The 17,649-nt window shown below is 29.4% G+C and overlaps 1 protein-coding gene across 2 annotated transcripts in view; it reads right to left on the reverse strand.

Moving 5' to 3' along the window:
- LOC148308529 (uncharacterized) overlaps nucleotides 1-17,649 on the reverse strand; it is a 42,841-nt gene that overhangs the window by 19,015 nt on the left and 6,177 nt on the right. For both annotated transcript variants that reach the window (XM_088261567.1, XM_088261568.1), the window contains exon 2: nucleotides 4,401-4,542. In XM_088261567.1, coding sequence (XP_088117693.1) covers nucleotides 4,401-4,542 — 142 coding nt within the window. The remainder of the gene's footprint in view (nucleotides 1-4,400; nucleotides 4,543-17,649) is intronic.

A 17,649-nucleotide genomic window follows, 5' to 3' on the forward strand; every position in this document is an offset into this window, starting at 1 on the left:
TTTTGGTTTTTAATTGTGAGTTTTATAGTTTTACCTATTAATGAGAACATCTGTTGTTCTCGAAATCAGTCGTGGTTACATTAATAAACTCAAAAGTGGTCTTAAACGAGTGTATGTAATATATTTACATTTCAATCACCATATTATTCCACAAAATTATTCCCCAATAACGATCTTTGCTACACACAGTGTATTTTTAAATAAGTTTATGTTTTTTGTACTACCATCATAATTAAACACCGCTAGTTGTTCATATACTTAAACACATTATACATTCAGTATAATTTGAGCATAGACTAAATAATTGCCTTCACGCTTTATCAATCGCATTTAAAACTACTTCTAGTTTAGAGACTGATAAAAACATTGAGTACCTACCTCTACGTTTAACAACCAGAAAAAATATCTCGTTTTGCTTAAGGCTAAATTGAAATGATGAGTATCTCTGTGTTTGCATATTCGAAATTAATCCATTAGTCACGGCTACGATCAAAATCATACCATCGCTAATTTTTTGCGTGTTAATGCGAAATGCCGTTTAAGACAGCCACGCCTCTTTATTTACGTATCCTACACGATTCTTGCGAAAAAACCGCTAATTTATATTAATTAAGCTATAAAATCGGCGATAAGATAATTCGATGCTATTTCCTACCGCCAATTCAATATTCAGCACTTTGTTACGTGCGAATCGGAGGAAATGTATTGCTGTAGCAGGCATTGCCTAACTGTATCCACATGGTCTCAATTACTTTCGGTTTCACTGAGGTGTTGGGCGCTGACGCTGGTCGTCTAAGTCATGCTCTGGTGGCCTCAAATGTTACGCTCATACAATCGAGAGTACAAAAAATTCAAGAACAATCGACTTAAAAGCAGTGTTCTCAATTGTTTACTCTGTACCTGAAGCAGGCTACTCACCCACTAAATAGCGGGCTTGTTACGGCCGATATACTTGCAAATCAATAAAAATTGCATTATAAATATATTGATTTCTAATTAACCGGTTTCTTTGAGGATCTGACTATTTTTAGACGCGTTGGCCCACGTAAATCATTCGGACAATTTATAGGTAAGTAAACAGCTCGGTTCAAATTATCATAGATCCCTCAATAATTTTTTTTATATGCTAGAGGTCTTGGGTGCGATTCTCAGGGGGGTTAAAATATTGTAATATTTATTCAATATTACTAAATTGAATGACAGGATTGATCACCTTCAAATAATTAACGATCAATTTAGCATCGCATTAATTAGATATAGTGCTCTATTAATCATTGGATGCGAAAGTTGTTTAAAAATTGGAAATCAAAAAGTTGAGTTTTCTATATTCGTAATTTAGTCTTAAGCTTCCGTAAGATTTTCGAAAGAGATATAATTTTAATACTAGATAAATTCTTAGAGCTGTGATAATAAATGTAATAGCTTAAGTAAGAAATTTTTCATTTAATAATAACAAAGGGCAGTATCAAAAATGATAGCGTCGGGTTGTGGTCCCGTGGTTAGTGTCGCGGACTCTTGAATCAGAGTTTCTGGGTTTAAACCCACTATATCACAATTTGATACCTGTATTTAATAATGAGACGCTTAGACTCACAGTAAATTATCTGTACTGAAAAAATTGTTATTGTTTCAAATTAAAAGCTGCGAAGTCAACAATTTTATTTCTTGTGACAAATTGATAAGTGACGGAATATAGTTGCTAAAATAAGTATTTTTGTAAATAATAAAAAAACACAAATATTTTTATTTTTTTTAAGTAAAAAATATTACGAACAAAATACATGAATTTGAAAGAAATTTACTTCCATATGACTTAGTACATTCATGTGACGGTTTGTTGAGGTGTTTGAGGAGTAAATATATGTTTCTTTTAATAAGTGTCTTTGTTAAAAAATCTGTAATATTTACTATCATACTATTGTTAAAATGAAGTAATATTTTTCTGACCTAATAATATTGGGAATTACACGCATAATAATGTTCAATTAATGTTCGCTGTACGTGTAGCGTGTAGAACATTTATGGTATATTTAATGGTTCACGCTTGTTTGAACAATAACCCAATACTTGCTCAATTACAACCACAATCCTTCCAATTACAACTTTACATTAATTCCAAACTTTTGCTTTAAAATATTACAAAATCCAATATTTAAAAAGAGCACACTTCGCGAATATGTTTACTTGAAATGTGTAAAGAACGATTGTGCGAAATTCACAATGTATGATTTTAGATCTCTGTTGAAATTTAATAAAAAAAATAGTAAAAAGGAGTATTTTTAATTTATTATTTTTAACTAACTAACCATCACGCCACTTCCGTAGGAGTAGACAGAGAGATCAGAACGCCACACTACTCTTTCTTTACAAACATTCTTCGCTGATTCCACATTCTTGCATCTCTTCATACATTATCTTCTTCAAACCCTTATTCGCACACTAATGGTGCATAAGGCACTGCATCATATAAACGCAGTGTTATCTTGATCATTAACACATGAAGGAAAGGTGATCAGCACTTCGTTTCAGGTACCAGTCCAGGGTAATATTGAATAAACATTTGAGTGAAAAAAATAACTTTTATTTATTTAAACCCCCCTTTCTAGGAATCGAACCCGGGACCTCCAGAGCGGTAGCTGAGCTAGCTGATCATTACACTCGGATCCTCCAATTATTCCGATTCCTGACCTGACCACTTTCAAGTATATGACAAATTTTCCCCGGTCTTCCTCTGCTCTAGTTTCTAACTACATTCCCATCATAAATTTGTTTTACCGTTCTTTCTTCACTCAATCGTTCGACATGTCCAAACCATTTAAACACACCTTTCATAATTGTATCGATAATGTTTATCTTAGCCCTGTAGATATGTATATCATGATGCCGAATTTATCGAAACACGTGTCACGATAAACTTTAAGAAATAATGATATTGATCATGTAACAACATAAATTTAAAACGAATACATATTACCTCAAAGTGATTACCAAATCAATTAAGGAACTATCTCAACATATCAACCTATCAATACCCAATAATAATACTACCTTTGCAATGAATCATACGCATTTGAATGTCTGTGTTTGCAACATGTGAATAATTTACATATCCTAAAGGATCTTTTATGTTAAGCATGTTTCCGTAGGAATTATTATATCACTCGCTAAGTGGGCCCTTGGCTTTATTGAGCAATATCCGTAGTTTGTAAGTGAAACCAGTTTAATCGGAGATAAAACGATTCATTTATTGACGAACTCGATATTCTCACACTAAGGCGTGTAAAAATGCTTTGAAACTGGTTTAACACTACGCCAAGCCCTTGAAACGCTTCCATACAAATCGAAAATGCAATTATTTATGTAAATTCACACAATAAATTATTGTAAGTATTCAATTAATTATCCGTGAACTAACCGATTATCAAAAACTTCCTCCATTAAAAGATAATCAAAAGTCGATAAGTAATTAGCCTACAGGAAATAAAATATATTATTTCTGACGAAAGCAGCATTCTTAGGAGATCTTTCTTTTCATCTTAATACTTGTTTGTGTTTAATTTATGCTTAAATATTCATGATGGTGTATTAAAACGATGAAATAGTATCTCAAATTTTATAAATAAGTTAATGACAAGAAAATTATAAGATTTTGATTGTCTCCGTTCACAGTCGTGCCATGCATCATTCCTTGCGGAAGTTACAGGTTTAATTATGCGTAGATAACTTCGACATTACATCTGGGGATTTATTTCAAACGGCTTAAGCGTTTTAATCAATCAAAGATTCTTTGAGGGTCAATCAAATGATTATTTAATACATTTAACTAGCTCGTACATCATAATTTGTGGTGTATCGATATTTTTTGTTATTATTATACGTTTATACTCCAAGAGTTATTGGAAAATAATATTTTAATGATAGATAGCTTTTGAGACAGTTTTCAGATAAAGAAAGATGTTTATTTAAATAAATAAATTAAACATAACCATAAGAAACTTACTTTCCAAAACTTATGACATCAGAACATTGATGAAGGAGAATATGGATATCTGAGTATTAACAAGACTAATGACCTGTCATTGGCTAGTTAAGTGATCGTATAAATCCAAATAAAAGGGTCTCTGCTAAATAAAAGCTTTTTCAATCCAACAAAGATGGCTGTTGTGAAATCATATTTACTGTATCATGAGATTAATCGTATATGTAGGAGCTCCAAAAATTTGAGTTACTTTGAGTTCTTCTTTATTTAAAAAAAAAAACAATGCAAATATAACTATGGACAAAACCCAGATTTGTGAACTGGTATTTGGACACATTCAAAATGTAAGAAATTTTTATTCTTAAATTATTATTATTATTATGGTTTAATTATTAATTAATTGGTATCGGGTTTTCCATACCTGTGTTTTGTCGGGGGTCTCTCGCCGCGGCCGAGAGGGAACCAAATCCATTACCCCCCGTTGGGCCGAAGACCCCCGCGCTGTAGAAGTCGCCGAACTGGGCGAAAGCCACCGACAAGATCATGAACAAAACTAGTGCCACCTGAAATCCAAAGAGAAATCATAATTAATACACCGTGAATCAAGAAATTGAATCATTGTGATTACTGTCTTGAAAGTATTCCGATTTGTTGCTTATAACACCAATGCAGTAATCGAAACGGTGTTTATTCCATATTGAAAGCTTATTTAAGCAGCTCAATGAAATTTGATGAGTTATTTTATAACATATAATAATATTTAAATAAAGAAAAAAACAATAGCATCGGTTAATATCTATCCAACCTTAGATCAGCTTTAAAAAATGAATTTTGAAAAAAATGATTTTGTCAACTGTAAAAATAAAACACTTTTGCTTTCAAAGACCATTTTTGAGTTTAATAATGTAAACATGACCAATTTTGAGAACTCCAGATGTTTTTATCAAAATGTAAAAATACGAATTGTGTACTGCAAATTATAATGATAAGTAAGCATGAAAAAAGTTTTTTTCAACTATTAATGAGAATATTCGTAATTCTCGAAACTAACATACTAAAATAGTGGTAATATGCAAGTGTTTAATTTTTATATTAAAATCATCGTGTTATTGTACTAAGTTAATGCCAAATCAATAAATAATAATGGAATTATGTAAAATGGAGAATTTATTTGACAATCTTTATGTATATTTTGTGAAATGATACTATTAATCAATTAATATTTTTTTTAACTTCATACTTATCTTAGTGTATATATGTACTATTTTTAAACATTGTGTGATACAATTAAACTGTTTTAAACGTTATCAACTAAAAACCAACCCCCCTTTTATTCGATTTTTAACAAAATTATTTTTATCACGTGATTCAATATTAATATATTGTACAAACAAATTGAAATATTCAAGTTGACTCTCTAAAAAATAATATTCAAATTTTATTATACTTAAATACCAATGCGGCTAAATTAATAATAGTGTTTGCTATACCAACTTACTGAGTGCAATAACATTGTAGATTTAAATGTCAGATATATTTAACAAATGATGTATATTAATCTGTGTATTGGCAAAGCATTAGTGGATTATTCGTGTTTTCGAGTCATTGTAACGCAATGTTTTGTATTATTATTTTATATTTGTCCGTCGAGAAACGCAAGCGCGTCGTGTCATACGCGCTCTCCAATATTTCGCAACAAAATGTCCAGAAGACAATGAAGTTTCAAAATATTAAATATCCACGTTCGTACGGAACCGTAGGCTTTTTGTCGAGGCATTTTCACGACCGTGGGTCAGACATATCAAGGTCTGTTAATGCACGCTTCACTATGGCATGATAAATTAAATCACTAATGTGGCAACATCCCATTGTTTATTTTTCGTATTTTGGGTTAACGACTGCCGGTTTTAAACACTTTTATTGCATTCTTCGGCTCGTGTTTTATCGGCTAACACGTGAAACCTTAAGTACATCGATATTTAGTTTAATAGGCTTAGGAAACATGATCCAATTTATCGATTTATAAAGCGATTTGATATGATAAGAATGATCCGTCAAAACATTTCCAATAATAGTGATTGTTAAATTCTTGTTAATACAAGTATATAAACGTGTGTATATAGACTTTAACTCAAAAATATAGATCAAGAACATAGGCAATCTATTTGCAGTAATCATCTCGTAATATGTAGACCAAAATTTATACTCTCTTTCTAAACCTTATCTGCAGCTAACGGTGCGTATATGGTGTTATTTTGATTGTGAAATACATGAAGGTTGCATAAAAAAATTGAAAAAAGTGATCACTCCAGTGTCGAGGATAATATGAAATAAATATTAGAGTGAAAAATCACTAATATTTATATTAATCCCCCTGGGAATCGAGCCCGGGATCTCCATCACAATAGCTATACGCTCTACCCATTGTATCATGGAGGCGGCCAAAGGATGAAGTATCATTGAAGGAAATAAAAATATGAAAGTAATAATTGTGGAATCTGAATCGTTGATTGTCTGCAAATCAGTGTGGCATGAATTAAAGCAAAGAATTCAAGCTGCGGGTGACGGGCGAAATCGAACCCGTATGTATGTATGTATGTATGTATATATATATATATATATATATATATATATATATATATATATATATATATATATATATATATATATAAATGGTGGTTTACTAACATCGCATGAATTAAGTGCTCATAAAAATAATAAAGTTAAAATAATTATTATTTTTCTTCAAACCCTTAGCCGCATCTCAATGGTGCATAGGGTACTGCATCATATAAACGCACTGTTATCTTGATCACATGAAGGAATGGTGTTCAGCCCTCCGCTTCCGGTACCAGTCCAGGGTAATATTGAATAAAAACAAGGGTGAAAAAACCACTTGTATTTGTTTGACCCCCCCCCCCCTCTTGAAAATCGAATCCGGGACCTCCAGAATAGAAGACGAGCGTGCTAACAATAACACTGCGGAGGCGAACACAAACATGAGTACTTCTTTTGTGTGCAAGCGATTTTGGCCCTCTAATTCTAATCGGCTGTAAGTCACTATTATTACTAGCCTGTTTTTCATCAGTTGGAAGATCTTGCTTTTGGCAAAAACCATACCAATGTACGATTATCCTGTGCCAAAAGTTTTAAAAAATAAGTAAATAAATGTTGCTTCTCAGCGATCATCTTTAATCCAGTTTTTTTGTGTAACGTATATTTTGTTAACCAGTTTACTTGTGTAATGCGCGATAAAGCTTTGTCGTTCTTTTAAAAGTGGAATAAATGAAAATGCAAGTTACTTTCCATTAAAAATTAAACTTGACGTAAATACTTATAAAGTTAATATAAAAATCATGAATTTTTAGTTTTAATGATGCATCAATGCATTAAATTTACAAGCATAAAACGTATGCGACCAGAAGTTGGCACATAATATCGTTAAAAAAGTTTTGAAGTCACCATACGTTATGAAATTTTGCGTTATCTTTGATATGTTGAAAAAAATCGTCAATAGTGTTCATGTGCTATAAATGACACGTTATTATTGAGTCTTCATAAAATAAATGTGTTAAATTTTACAATAAATAAAAAAATTAAAGTAGGTTAGTGAAACAAATTTAATTTAACAGAATTACTCTAAAATATTGCGTGCTTTGGAGTTAATTAATGTAAATCGTGAATTCTACAAGCAATTATTTCAACATTTACACCTATCTGTTTTATTCACTAAGGTCTAATAATATTGTGATTTGCGTTTTTCTTAAATAAATATTTGAAAAAAAAAAACTAGATAAAAAAATATTTATATACAGCCATTTTTGTAAAATACCACGTCAACGGTGCTTTATTGTGAACGAATTGGGGAAAAGAGAATTACGGAATTGATTTAGCGAACAAAGCCAATCGAAGCGTGAGACGTATATCAACCAATTCTTTAGGAATGCACAGCTCTTTTAGATACTCTGGATACGTTTAATGTATTGATTTATACGTAAACGGACAGAGTTCATACACTTCCCTTTTGGGAAACGTAAACAGTACAGTTCGGAAAATAGTGAAGTGATGTGAATGAATTCAGCAATTTCAAAAATCAATTTCGATGCAGCGTTCAACACTTATTGCAGTCAATTACAAATGATTAAATAAAAGAAAATTTATTTAAAAAGTTACAGTATGCAAAAAATATTATTTATTTATTCTACTATTGTTCCGTTTAAGTGAGTTGTAAGAATCTTATGAAAATATAAATAAAATATAATTTTTCGTTTCTGTATTATTTTAACGATTAGTTTGCAGTACAAACTTTTAACCAATTTTTTCACAACCGTTTTTTTTCATTAGTTTAAACAATATAGAAAATAACAGCCTTTCCCTGATTATATTACCATTAACCTTGTTGCGACCTTCATATAGCTGAATGTCACAGTCGCTAGAGCGTAAAAGCCTGGGAAAAATTTAAGGCAACATTCCACTTAGGCCCTTGTTTTCGAATTATGACACACCTGGCCGACGCACTATAGGATTAAATAAAAAAAGATAAGCTACTGAAATATAAACAAAGCTACATTAAAAACCGTTTACCCTAAACGTTTGAAATATGCAATCGGAATTTCCCGCAAACATTTTATACTTGTAAACTTTATACAAATATTGTTCCATACTTTGTTTCACACCAACAATAATATGAATTAATGTATAATACATCAAAGTTCCAAAAACAAAAGTTTATATTAAATAATTGTTTAATTCTCAAAACTTTATTTTGATTAAACGTATTAATTTATACTCTTCTTTTGTATTTTTTCATTACCAGTTTTTAATATAATTAATGCAAATACGACTAGTTTTGAGAACTCATAAATATGTGAAAATAAAAACTGTTATTCAGAACATCTGTAGCTCTCGAAACTAGTCGTGTTTACACTAACAAACTTAAAAACTGGTCTTAAACTACTATAGAAAATATAATTTAATTTTAAATAACTCACAACATTTTGAGTGTGTTCAAATACTTGTTCACAAATCTGAGTTATTTTTACAATTTAACATCTTAATATATGAAGAAGAATATGGATGTCTGGGTATTTTCATCGGCATATTGTACTCCTTGATATAGAGTTCACTACAGAAATGTTGATTGAGAAAAAACCTGTAAATACCTGGACTTCCATATTTTTCTTCATCTATGTTGAGATGGCAAATTGTATAGAATAGGTGTTTTATTATTTTGTTTTAATCCTACCTCAATACTAATAAATCGAAAATTTCGTTAATTAAACGGAAATCAAATAATATTAGCGAATTAGTATTAAATGTTGTATAAGAGTGGCATAACTTTTTTTATTGAATCATCATCCGACATAATATATGTATATTTAAGTATGTTATTTCTCTGTATGTTATTCCTTATTGCTGCAGTTATTTATTACATCATTTAAATACTACAAAACAGTGAAGTTAAATTGGCAAGAAGCAAAGATATCGTCTATCAGACCGCAATCTTACATGTTCTAAATAAAGGCTGTATTGGTATTGAGCCAAAATTGCGAAATAATGATTTAATTCAATTGGAGATGTCTGTCGACACTTGTAAATGGTAAAAATACAATATATCTATTAAAAAATAAATAAAAAAACGTCTGTTTTAAGGGTGAATTGACACCGAATTGACTATATTTAATTTGTCATAAGTGCGAAATGAACTCCTTAATAATAAATAATTTTATTTATTGTTTCGGCATTAACTTTGTGGTACGACATGTTACAATGATTAAAGAAAACACTTGTTTTTTACCACTTGAGTTTTATAATAGACTACATGTTTCAGAAGTTAAACTTCCATCATTCAGGTCTGTATAATAACATATAGTTATTATACAGACCTGAATGATGGAAGTTTAACTTCTGAAACCTGTAGTCTATTATAAAACTCAAGTGGTAAAAAAACAAGTTTTCTTTAATCATTGTAATAAATAATTGATATTTATCTCATGAAGAAGTCGATTGTAATGGAAATATAGCAGCCAATTTTAATCATACCACCTATTAAAAAGTCGAGATATATGTTGCGAGTATATAGCTTTATAAAATTTGAGTAAGCTAATTGTAAATTAAATATAGAATGTTGATTTTTTTACTGTGAAATACAGTTATCGCTTAAATCAGCCAAATGATAGCTATAATCCTTGTAGAAGGCCAGACTTCCATATTGCCATCTCAAAAGATTTCTTCGCCTATGTTGAGATATCTTCCATATTGCCATATTGCCATCTCAAAAGATTTCTTCGACTTTGTCCGCCTCCGTAGTGTAATGGTCAGCACGCTCGGCTACCGTTCTGGAGGTCCCGGGTTCGATTCCCAAGGGGGGTAAAATAAATATAAGTGATTTTTTCACTGTCATATTTATTCAATATTACCCTGGACTGGTACCTGAAGCGAAGGGCTGCTCACCTTTCCTTCATGTGTAAACGATCAAGATAACACTGCGTTTATATGACGCAGTGCCCTATGCACCATTGGGGTGCGGATAAGGGTTTTATTTTTTTATTATTATATGTTGAGATATCAACAAAAATCTTTTATTTATTGTTTCGGCATTTACTTAGTGGTAAGATATGTTAAAATTATTAAATTTTTTTTTTTATTATTAGATTAAAACCAATATTTTTAGCTTTTCCACTTTTTTATTTGACCAGCGACCGGGTTTCGTCGTTACCGACATCATCAGACCAGTCTGATGATGTCGGTAACGACGAAACCCGGTCGCTGGTCAAATAAAAAAGTGGAAAAGCTAAAAATATTGGTTTTAATCTAATAATAAAAAAAAAATGCAATTCCATCACGAAGTGTCAGTGGATAATATAAATCTATTAAAATTATTAAAGAAAACACTTGTTCTTATACTACTTTGTTTCTCAAGTGGTATAAAAACAAGTGATGTCTTTAATAATTTTAACAAGAATCTTGACGGATTGAATTATTTACATCAGTGGTTTTACTATCCTTTTTACTATAATATTTTTATGGCTATTAAAATTTTGCTGTATTATTTAAGACTATTTTTATTGACAATTGTATCCCATCTAAATATATTTTTTCTTCTTATTAAGAAGAAAAATAAACTTAAGTGTACAAAACCATCGAGTGTTATTGGGTTATCTCTCTTCAGTCTTTTCAATTAAACCAGACTTAGACACAGCAATGCGTGGACAGGTTCACCCAGTTTATAATTAAATTTAAACTTCCAATATTAAATGTGCGTATATACTCGTGTATATATAATTGTTTCCGCATTTAACAGTACATTTCCAGCAATACTAGAAAGGAATCCGGAAACACAGTTATAAAATAATCAATAGTTAATTGTATTACTTCGTGACCGTGGCGTTTGATTTAGATCATAATTAATTGATGCAGTTTATAAAATTGATCTTGAATTCAATATGTTTTATACAAATATATGCGCCAATATATTATAAACGACGCGTATGATATATTGGCCTTTAATTTGCTTTAATTTAAACGGTACTAGATTAACGCCATCTGTTGTAGTATAAAACAATAATAAAAAGTTTTTTTAACACTACGTTTCCAATCAAGCTGTTTTTTTAGAAAGTTTGCATAAAAATTACAATTAAATGATATCTTCTTACACTGTATAGAAATAGTAAAAAATAAATTACATTTATAAAATGTATATATTGACATCTACTTCGATTCGATTATTAAAAACTTCTCTAGGGACTCAAATGTACACCAGAAAAAAGTATTGAACACCATCCCAACAGGATAGCTGAAAAAGTAATACATATTTACCGAATAGATGCCACCCTTAGTCTTATTGTCAACGAGCACAAATTAACTGATTTTTTTCTTGATAATGATTTAAATGTATGAACTACAAATCAAAAATTCTAACTATAAGAAAAAATCGGTTATTTTGTGCTTCTAAACTTTAATGAAAACTTATTTAAGAGCCACGTGCTTCGATAAAAGTATTCATGGTTACTTATACAATATCAAGTGCATTAACTCGGGAAGTGAGTCTATACACATACGTGTATTATGTCCATACATGCCTCATTCCAGAGCAAATCTATAGCCTCTGGCGTGGCTAAACATGTTTTCCATATGCGAGAACAAGTTCTTTTCGTTGGCAATGACATTAACATACTGAACGGACGTATGAAAACGTGCTCCCCTTGTGACGACAGCAGTATGACTCGGCAATACTAACTTAGGTAATGTAGCATCGGAAGCTTTACCAATACATCCTCAAAATTATTTGACCCGACGCTCATTTTTCAACATCAAAAATTTTCATTTATTGATTTTGCAGTCACTTTTTGGTAATATCCATCCAATTTTTTCATCTTTAACCCTTATCTACACCCAATGGTGCATAGGGCACTGCATTGTATCAACGCAGTGTTGTTGTTATCATTGATTGCATGAAACTAAGGTGATCAGCTGAGCGTTTCTAGTACCAGTGATATAAATAAATATAAGATTTGAAATCAGTTATAATTTTTTAACCTTTCTAGTAATAGTAGTCTGATGTCTCGAGAGTGATGAGACTGATTATTTATCTACATAAATTAAATCAAGTAGATTGAAGTATCGACCCGTTGTTTAACTATTATTATTCAACTTTCATTTTTCATGAATACTTAAATACTTTATAACACGTATTGGTGTACCGCACATAGCAACTGAAAAACTGACCACCGCATATTTAACGTATATTAAAAATACATACATTTGAGACTAACAAAACAATAAAGCTTTAAAAAAAGTCGTGATTATATAACAACCGGTAATACCGTCGTTTTTATACTGTTAATATTATGTAACATTAATTTTGATTGATACCTCAAAGTCAATGATTTGAATAACAAGGTGGATATGTCTGCTAATTTCTCACTTGGTATAAAAACATACCTTCATAACACTTGATACAAAAAATATTTATTATAATCGTGATCAAACGTTAAGGTCAGTTCAAATTATTATTTTTTTGTACTAAATGATAATTGTGGGTAAAATTTTTCAATAAAACTATCAAGGCTCCAGTGATAAAAAAATAAGAAACAGCTTCTACCACCTCTTCATCCTTCAACGTCCCAAGATCATGACTCTTAGTGTAACCTTCACGTAAGGTGTTTGATAGTGATACGAATGCATTGAAACACGTATCACAGTAGATTTTAAGAAATAGTGGTTTTGACCAAGTGAAATTCAAAAATGGATTGATACTACGAAAAGTCGTATATATAAATAAAAACTCACAAAGTGGGTACATTCAAGTGTTTATTTTTTTTTTAAATAATCTACAAAATGACGGCCAAATCAATAATTTGATTTTTTAAAGATATGAATGATGAATATTACCATAATTTTCATTTTGTACGAGTAGGTTTTCTTCAATATGAAATATTTATTTATTTATATTTTACCACACATATAATATCAAATAACAAATTATAATCATAAGCACATTCAAGACTCATTTTACAATAATTCACCATTTATTAGTGGAATTCTTCATTTTTGTGCATCGATTAATTTTGATATTTCGAAAAAAAGCTGGTAACTTCAGCAAATATATGTGTTAATGTAAAACGTTCTCATAACATCTTTCGTATCGTATACTGATTTTTTTTCCTTCTAATATTGGTCGAGAATCAAAACAAGGTAAATATATGTACAATAGTATGAGGTTTCATACTATTATTAATACCAAAATAAGTTTTATAACATAATTTATTTATTCGTTTTGAATACGTTACTGGTAATAATTCGTGACTGTTAAGACAATAAAATGTTTATGGATTATAAAAAAATAGATTAATTTTAGTTATAATAATTTTAAAATATGTGATACTTTATAAAAAATTACCAGTTTAAATTAATGCTTTATTTTTTTTTTTTTTTTAAATCAATAACATATAATCGCAAACTTCTAAATTTGTATGTATAAAAATACTTCTCCCACAAACATACTATACAATATTTTTTGTTACTTCATAAGTATAAAGCAAATAAAAGTACATACGTGAAGTCAGTATTCTGTTCTATATCAGTGAATATAACGTAATACGACTTTGAAAAGAGATACTTGCAAATCTCATGCTAACTCAATTTTAATAAGTTACAAATCGACAGCTGTGTATTCCTTCATAAGAACATAATATTACTAGACAACCGTAATGATGCATAGTTACGGCAATAAGTCAACCTTCAACAAGCGAGAGTGTAGCATGTCAAGCCTGCCTTTGCATTACACTCAAGAATGTACCGATTTACTGGTACATGCAACGGAAACTGGACCAAATTGATGCAAGAAATGTGGAAGCACGTACAAAGAGCATTATTTGCACGCATCGTAGAGTTTGCCATATCTAACAAATGTAAAAATTCTGTATTTTAATTGCCAATATACCAAACTGAATATACTTGGTATTTTATTACTTTATATTTTACCTTCGAGCAACTTGATTAAACTTGGTATTATCCCACTTTTAAAATAAAAACATTATTTTTTGACATCTCAGCATATAGATGAAGAAGATAGCATGTAGATGAAGAAGAAAGAACATGGAAGTCTTCTCATTTACAGGACTTACAACCGTCATAGGCTAGTTTAAGTAATAAAATAAAAATAAAAAATAAAATATATATATATATATATATATATATATATATATATATATATATATATATATATATATATATATATATATATATATATATATATATATATATATATATATATATATATATATATATATATATATATATATATATATATATATATATATATATATATATATATATATATATATATATATATATATATATATATATATATATATATATATATATATATATATATATATATATATATATGTATATATGACAAAAATTCAGCAATAATGACTTTTTTAGAGATGTAAATGAGAACATCTGTAGTTTTCAAAACTAGTAGAATTTTATTTAACTAAATCATTACAATTGCTAGTTGTTTTCAAATTGTACACTTGCGTGTGACCTATTCCAAATATTCCCATGTATAATAATTATTGGATTCCTCGTTTCGTGTGTTTTCCTTTATCGAACATGATACAAAAATACGAGTATTTATTCAAATATCTTTTGGCATGCGTTAAATGCATAATCAATCCGACTTGGCAGCGTTAACCACCACTAAATACATAAGTTACGTCTACGTTAAGTAATGCTGCCTTGAAACGTGACGTAGAGATATAGGCCACCGTTGCAACAGAAGTTACCTTATGGACAACCGAACAAAGAGCTTCCTAAAACCATATTAAATATGCCTTACTTTCATATTTCTAGACACCAGGAAACCCTTGCTCATGAGTGGGTGAACTAAAAGTTCTTTTCATTTTACTGTCGCGAAATTCTGCAAGAATTAGTCAACAAGTTTTAAATGGAAATAATTTACAGTAGCATTAAGAAAATCAGCTTAAAATGTTTCATAAATTGTGCTATAATTGCACTCACTATACCTTACTATTTACACTAATAATACTTAAGCTTTCAACAATTATTAAAGTAGGCGTAATGATTAAGAAATTGTGCGTTTTAATTACTTAAACCGTACGAAATGCAAATGAATTTGTAATATCTAGATTAAAAATTCACCTATTTTAGATTTAAATGAGCTTTTTTTAGATATTCGTTTTAACGACAAGGTATTGAGCATTTTATCCATCGCTTCATCAATCAATATTTCATATATCAATAGGATATCAATATTTTTGATTTCTTTATTCAATGTTTATCAAAATATCAAGAACACCTAAATTTCAGTGGCCTTTTTGTAGCACACAAAGACAGTAGTATCCAAGATATTTCGACCAAAGTTGAAAGTACAAATGACCTTCACTGGTGCTGCCTTTTGTCAATCTAATGCAATTCTGAATGCAAATGGTCGCATAGTGCGTGCATTCTCCACCAGTAATCACTATTCCTCAATACCTTAACTGCTGACGATTTGTAACTGACGAACGTAAAATATTACACTCCAATTGAATGAATAGACTTTAGCCGATGTTTTAATCTTCCACGTAAATTGGTATAAAACCATTTACATGCGAGGTTATTGCTTAACAAATAGGTTAACATAAATATATTACGCTGTATACAGATTTTATTTTACTTGAGATTTATAAATCATTTATCCATTATTCTACAGTTATATATGGCATATACTAGTAACTATAATTAGAATTTTCAACAAAATTAAATACAATTATTTTAATGGGTACTTTGATTTATGTTTCGTACTGATATTTCTTGATGGTGTTTTGAATAAAGTTGTTTCCATATATATTTTATTTGAGCAGTAACCGAGTTTCGTCTTTACCGACATCATTCGACTGGTGGGAGACTAGACAGAATACTATGTTATATACACAACAAGGCAGGGGTTGAAAATTACGAATGATTTTATTTTAATTTTTCAAAAAGATTAATTTAAATTAATTAAAATAGAATTTAAATTTACATGCGAAAATTCATTCCAACAAAATATTAATATATACTATGATTCTAAAATCCCATTTACTTTAACTTACATATAATTGTTATTTTGATATATAACTTGAATTCTCTCAATTTCAGTACGGATGAAACCTTATCCCTGGTCAAATAAAATGTACTTGGAAAAAACTTTACACTTTTTAATTTATCATATAATATATTAAAGGTAGTAATTGTTTGTAATTAACATACAAAAAATATATTTTAATTAAAGATTTAATTTGATGCATATCTTTTATATCCTAAGATATACAATAAATTGAAATGCAACTGTAAATTCCTAAAATGTATGAATTGTTCAGACAGAAATGACCTAAATAATGAAGTTTCAAGCAGTAGCGAGTATTGATTACGCTGTCTAGAAAATTATGAGGTATTTAAATAAGCCTACGCTAAGTCCCCGCGAGGGACAAGCAAGGGAATATCTTACTCGAATTTTCAGCCAAGAGAAAGGATAATAATAATTATAAATGCAGAACTAATAACTATTACAGAACAGTTATTAAGATAATATTTCGTAAAATATTACACTCACGTTACTTAGCAAACCTATGTTTTTATTCTCAGATTCTATGTTTTATTATTTTTGTACTGTAAGAATTTTGGCAATCATTTGATAAAGATGCATACATCATTTAAACGGAATTTTTTTCAGAAACGGTAATGTTTCATTTTTAATTAAAGTTTAACTTGGAAAATACCACTTTTTTAAAATCTAGTATTACGTGTGTTTCTATACTTTTCGCACCATACGGTGTTTACACCATCGAAAACGTGTCACAATGGATTTTAAGAAATAGTGGTATTTACCAAGTTGAAGTTCAATTAAAAATGAACAAAAACGGAAGTATATATATTTATATATATATGTATATATATATTTATATATATATATATATATATATATATATATATATATATATATATATATATATATATATATATATATATATATATATATATATATATATATATATATATATATATATATATATATATATATATATATATATATATATATATATATATATATATATATATATATATATATATATATATATATACTTCCGTTTTCGGATGTATGACCGATTTTCACGACA

The sequence above is a fragment of the Brachycentrus maculatus genome, unplaced genomic scaffold (assembly GCF_059751285.1).
Source record: "Brachycentrus maculatus isolate JH-2025_06_01 unplaced genomic scaffold, ASM5975128v1 h1tg000158l, whole genome shotgun sequence".
NCBI classification, from domain to species: domain Eukaryota; kingdom Metazoa; phylum Arthropoda; class Insecta; order Trichoptera; family Brachycentridae; genus Brachycentrus; species Brachycentrus maculatus.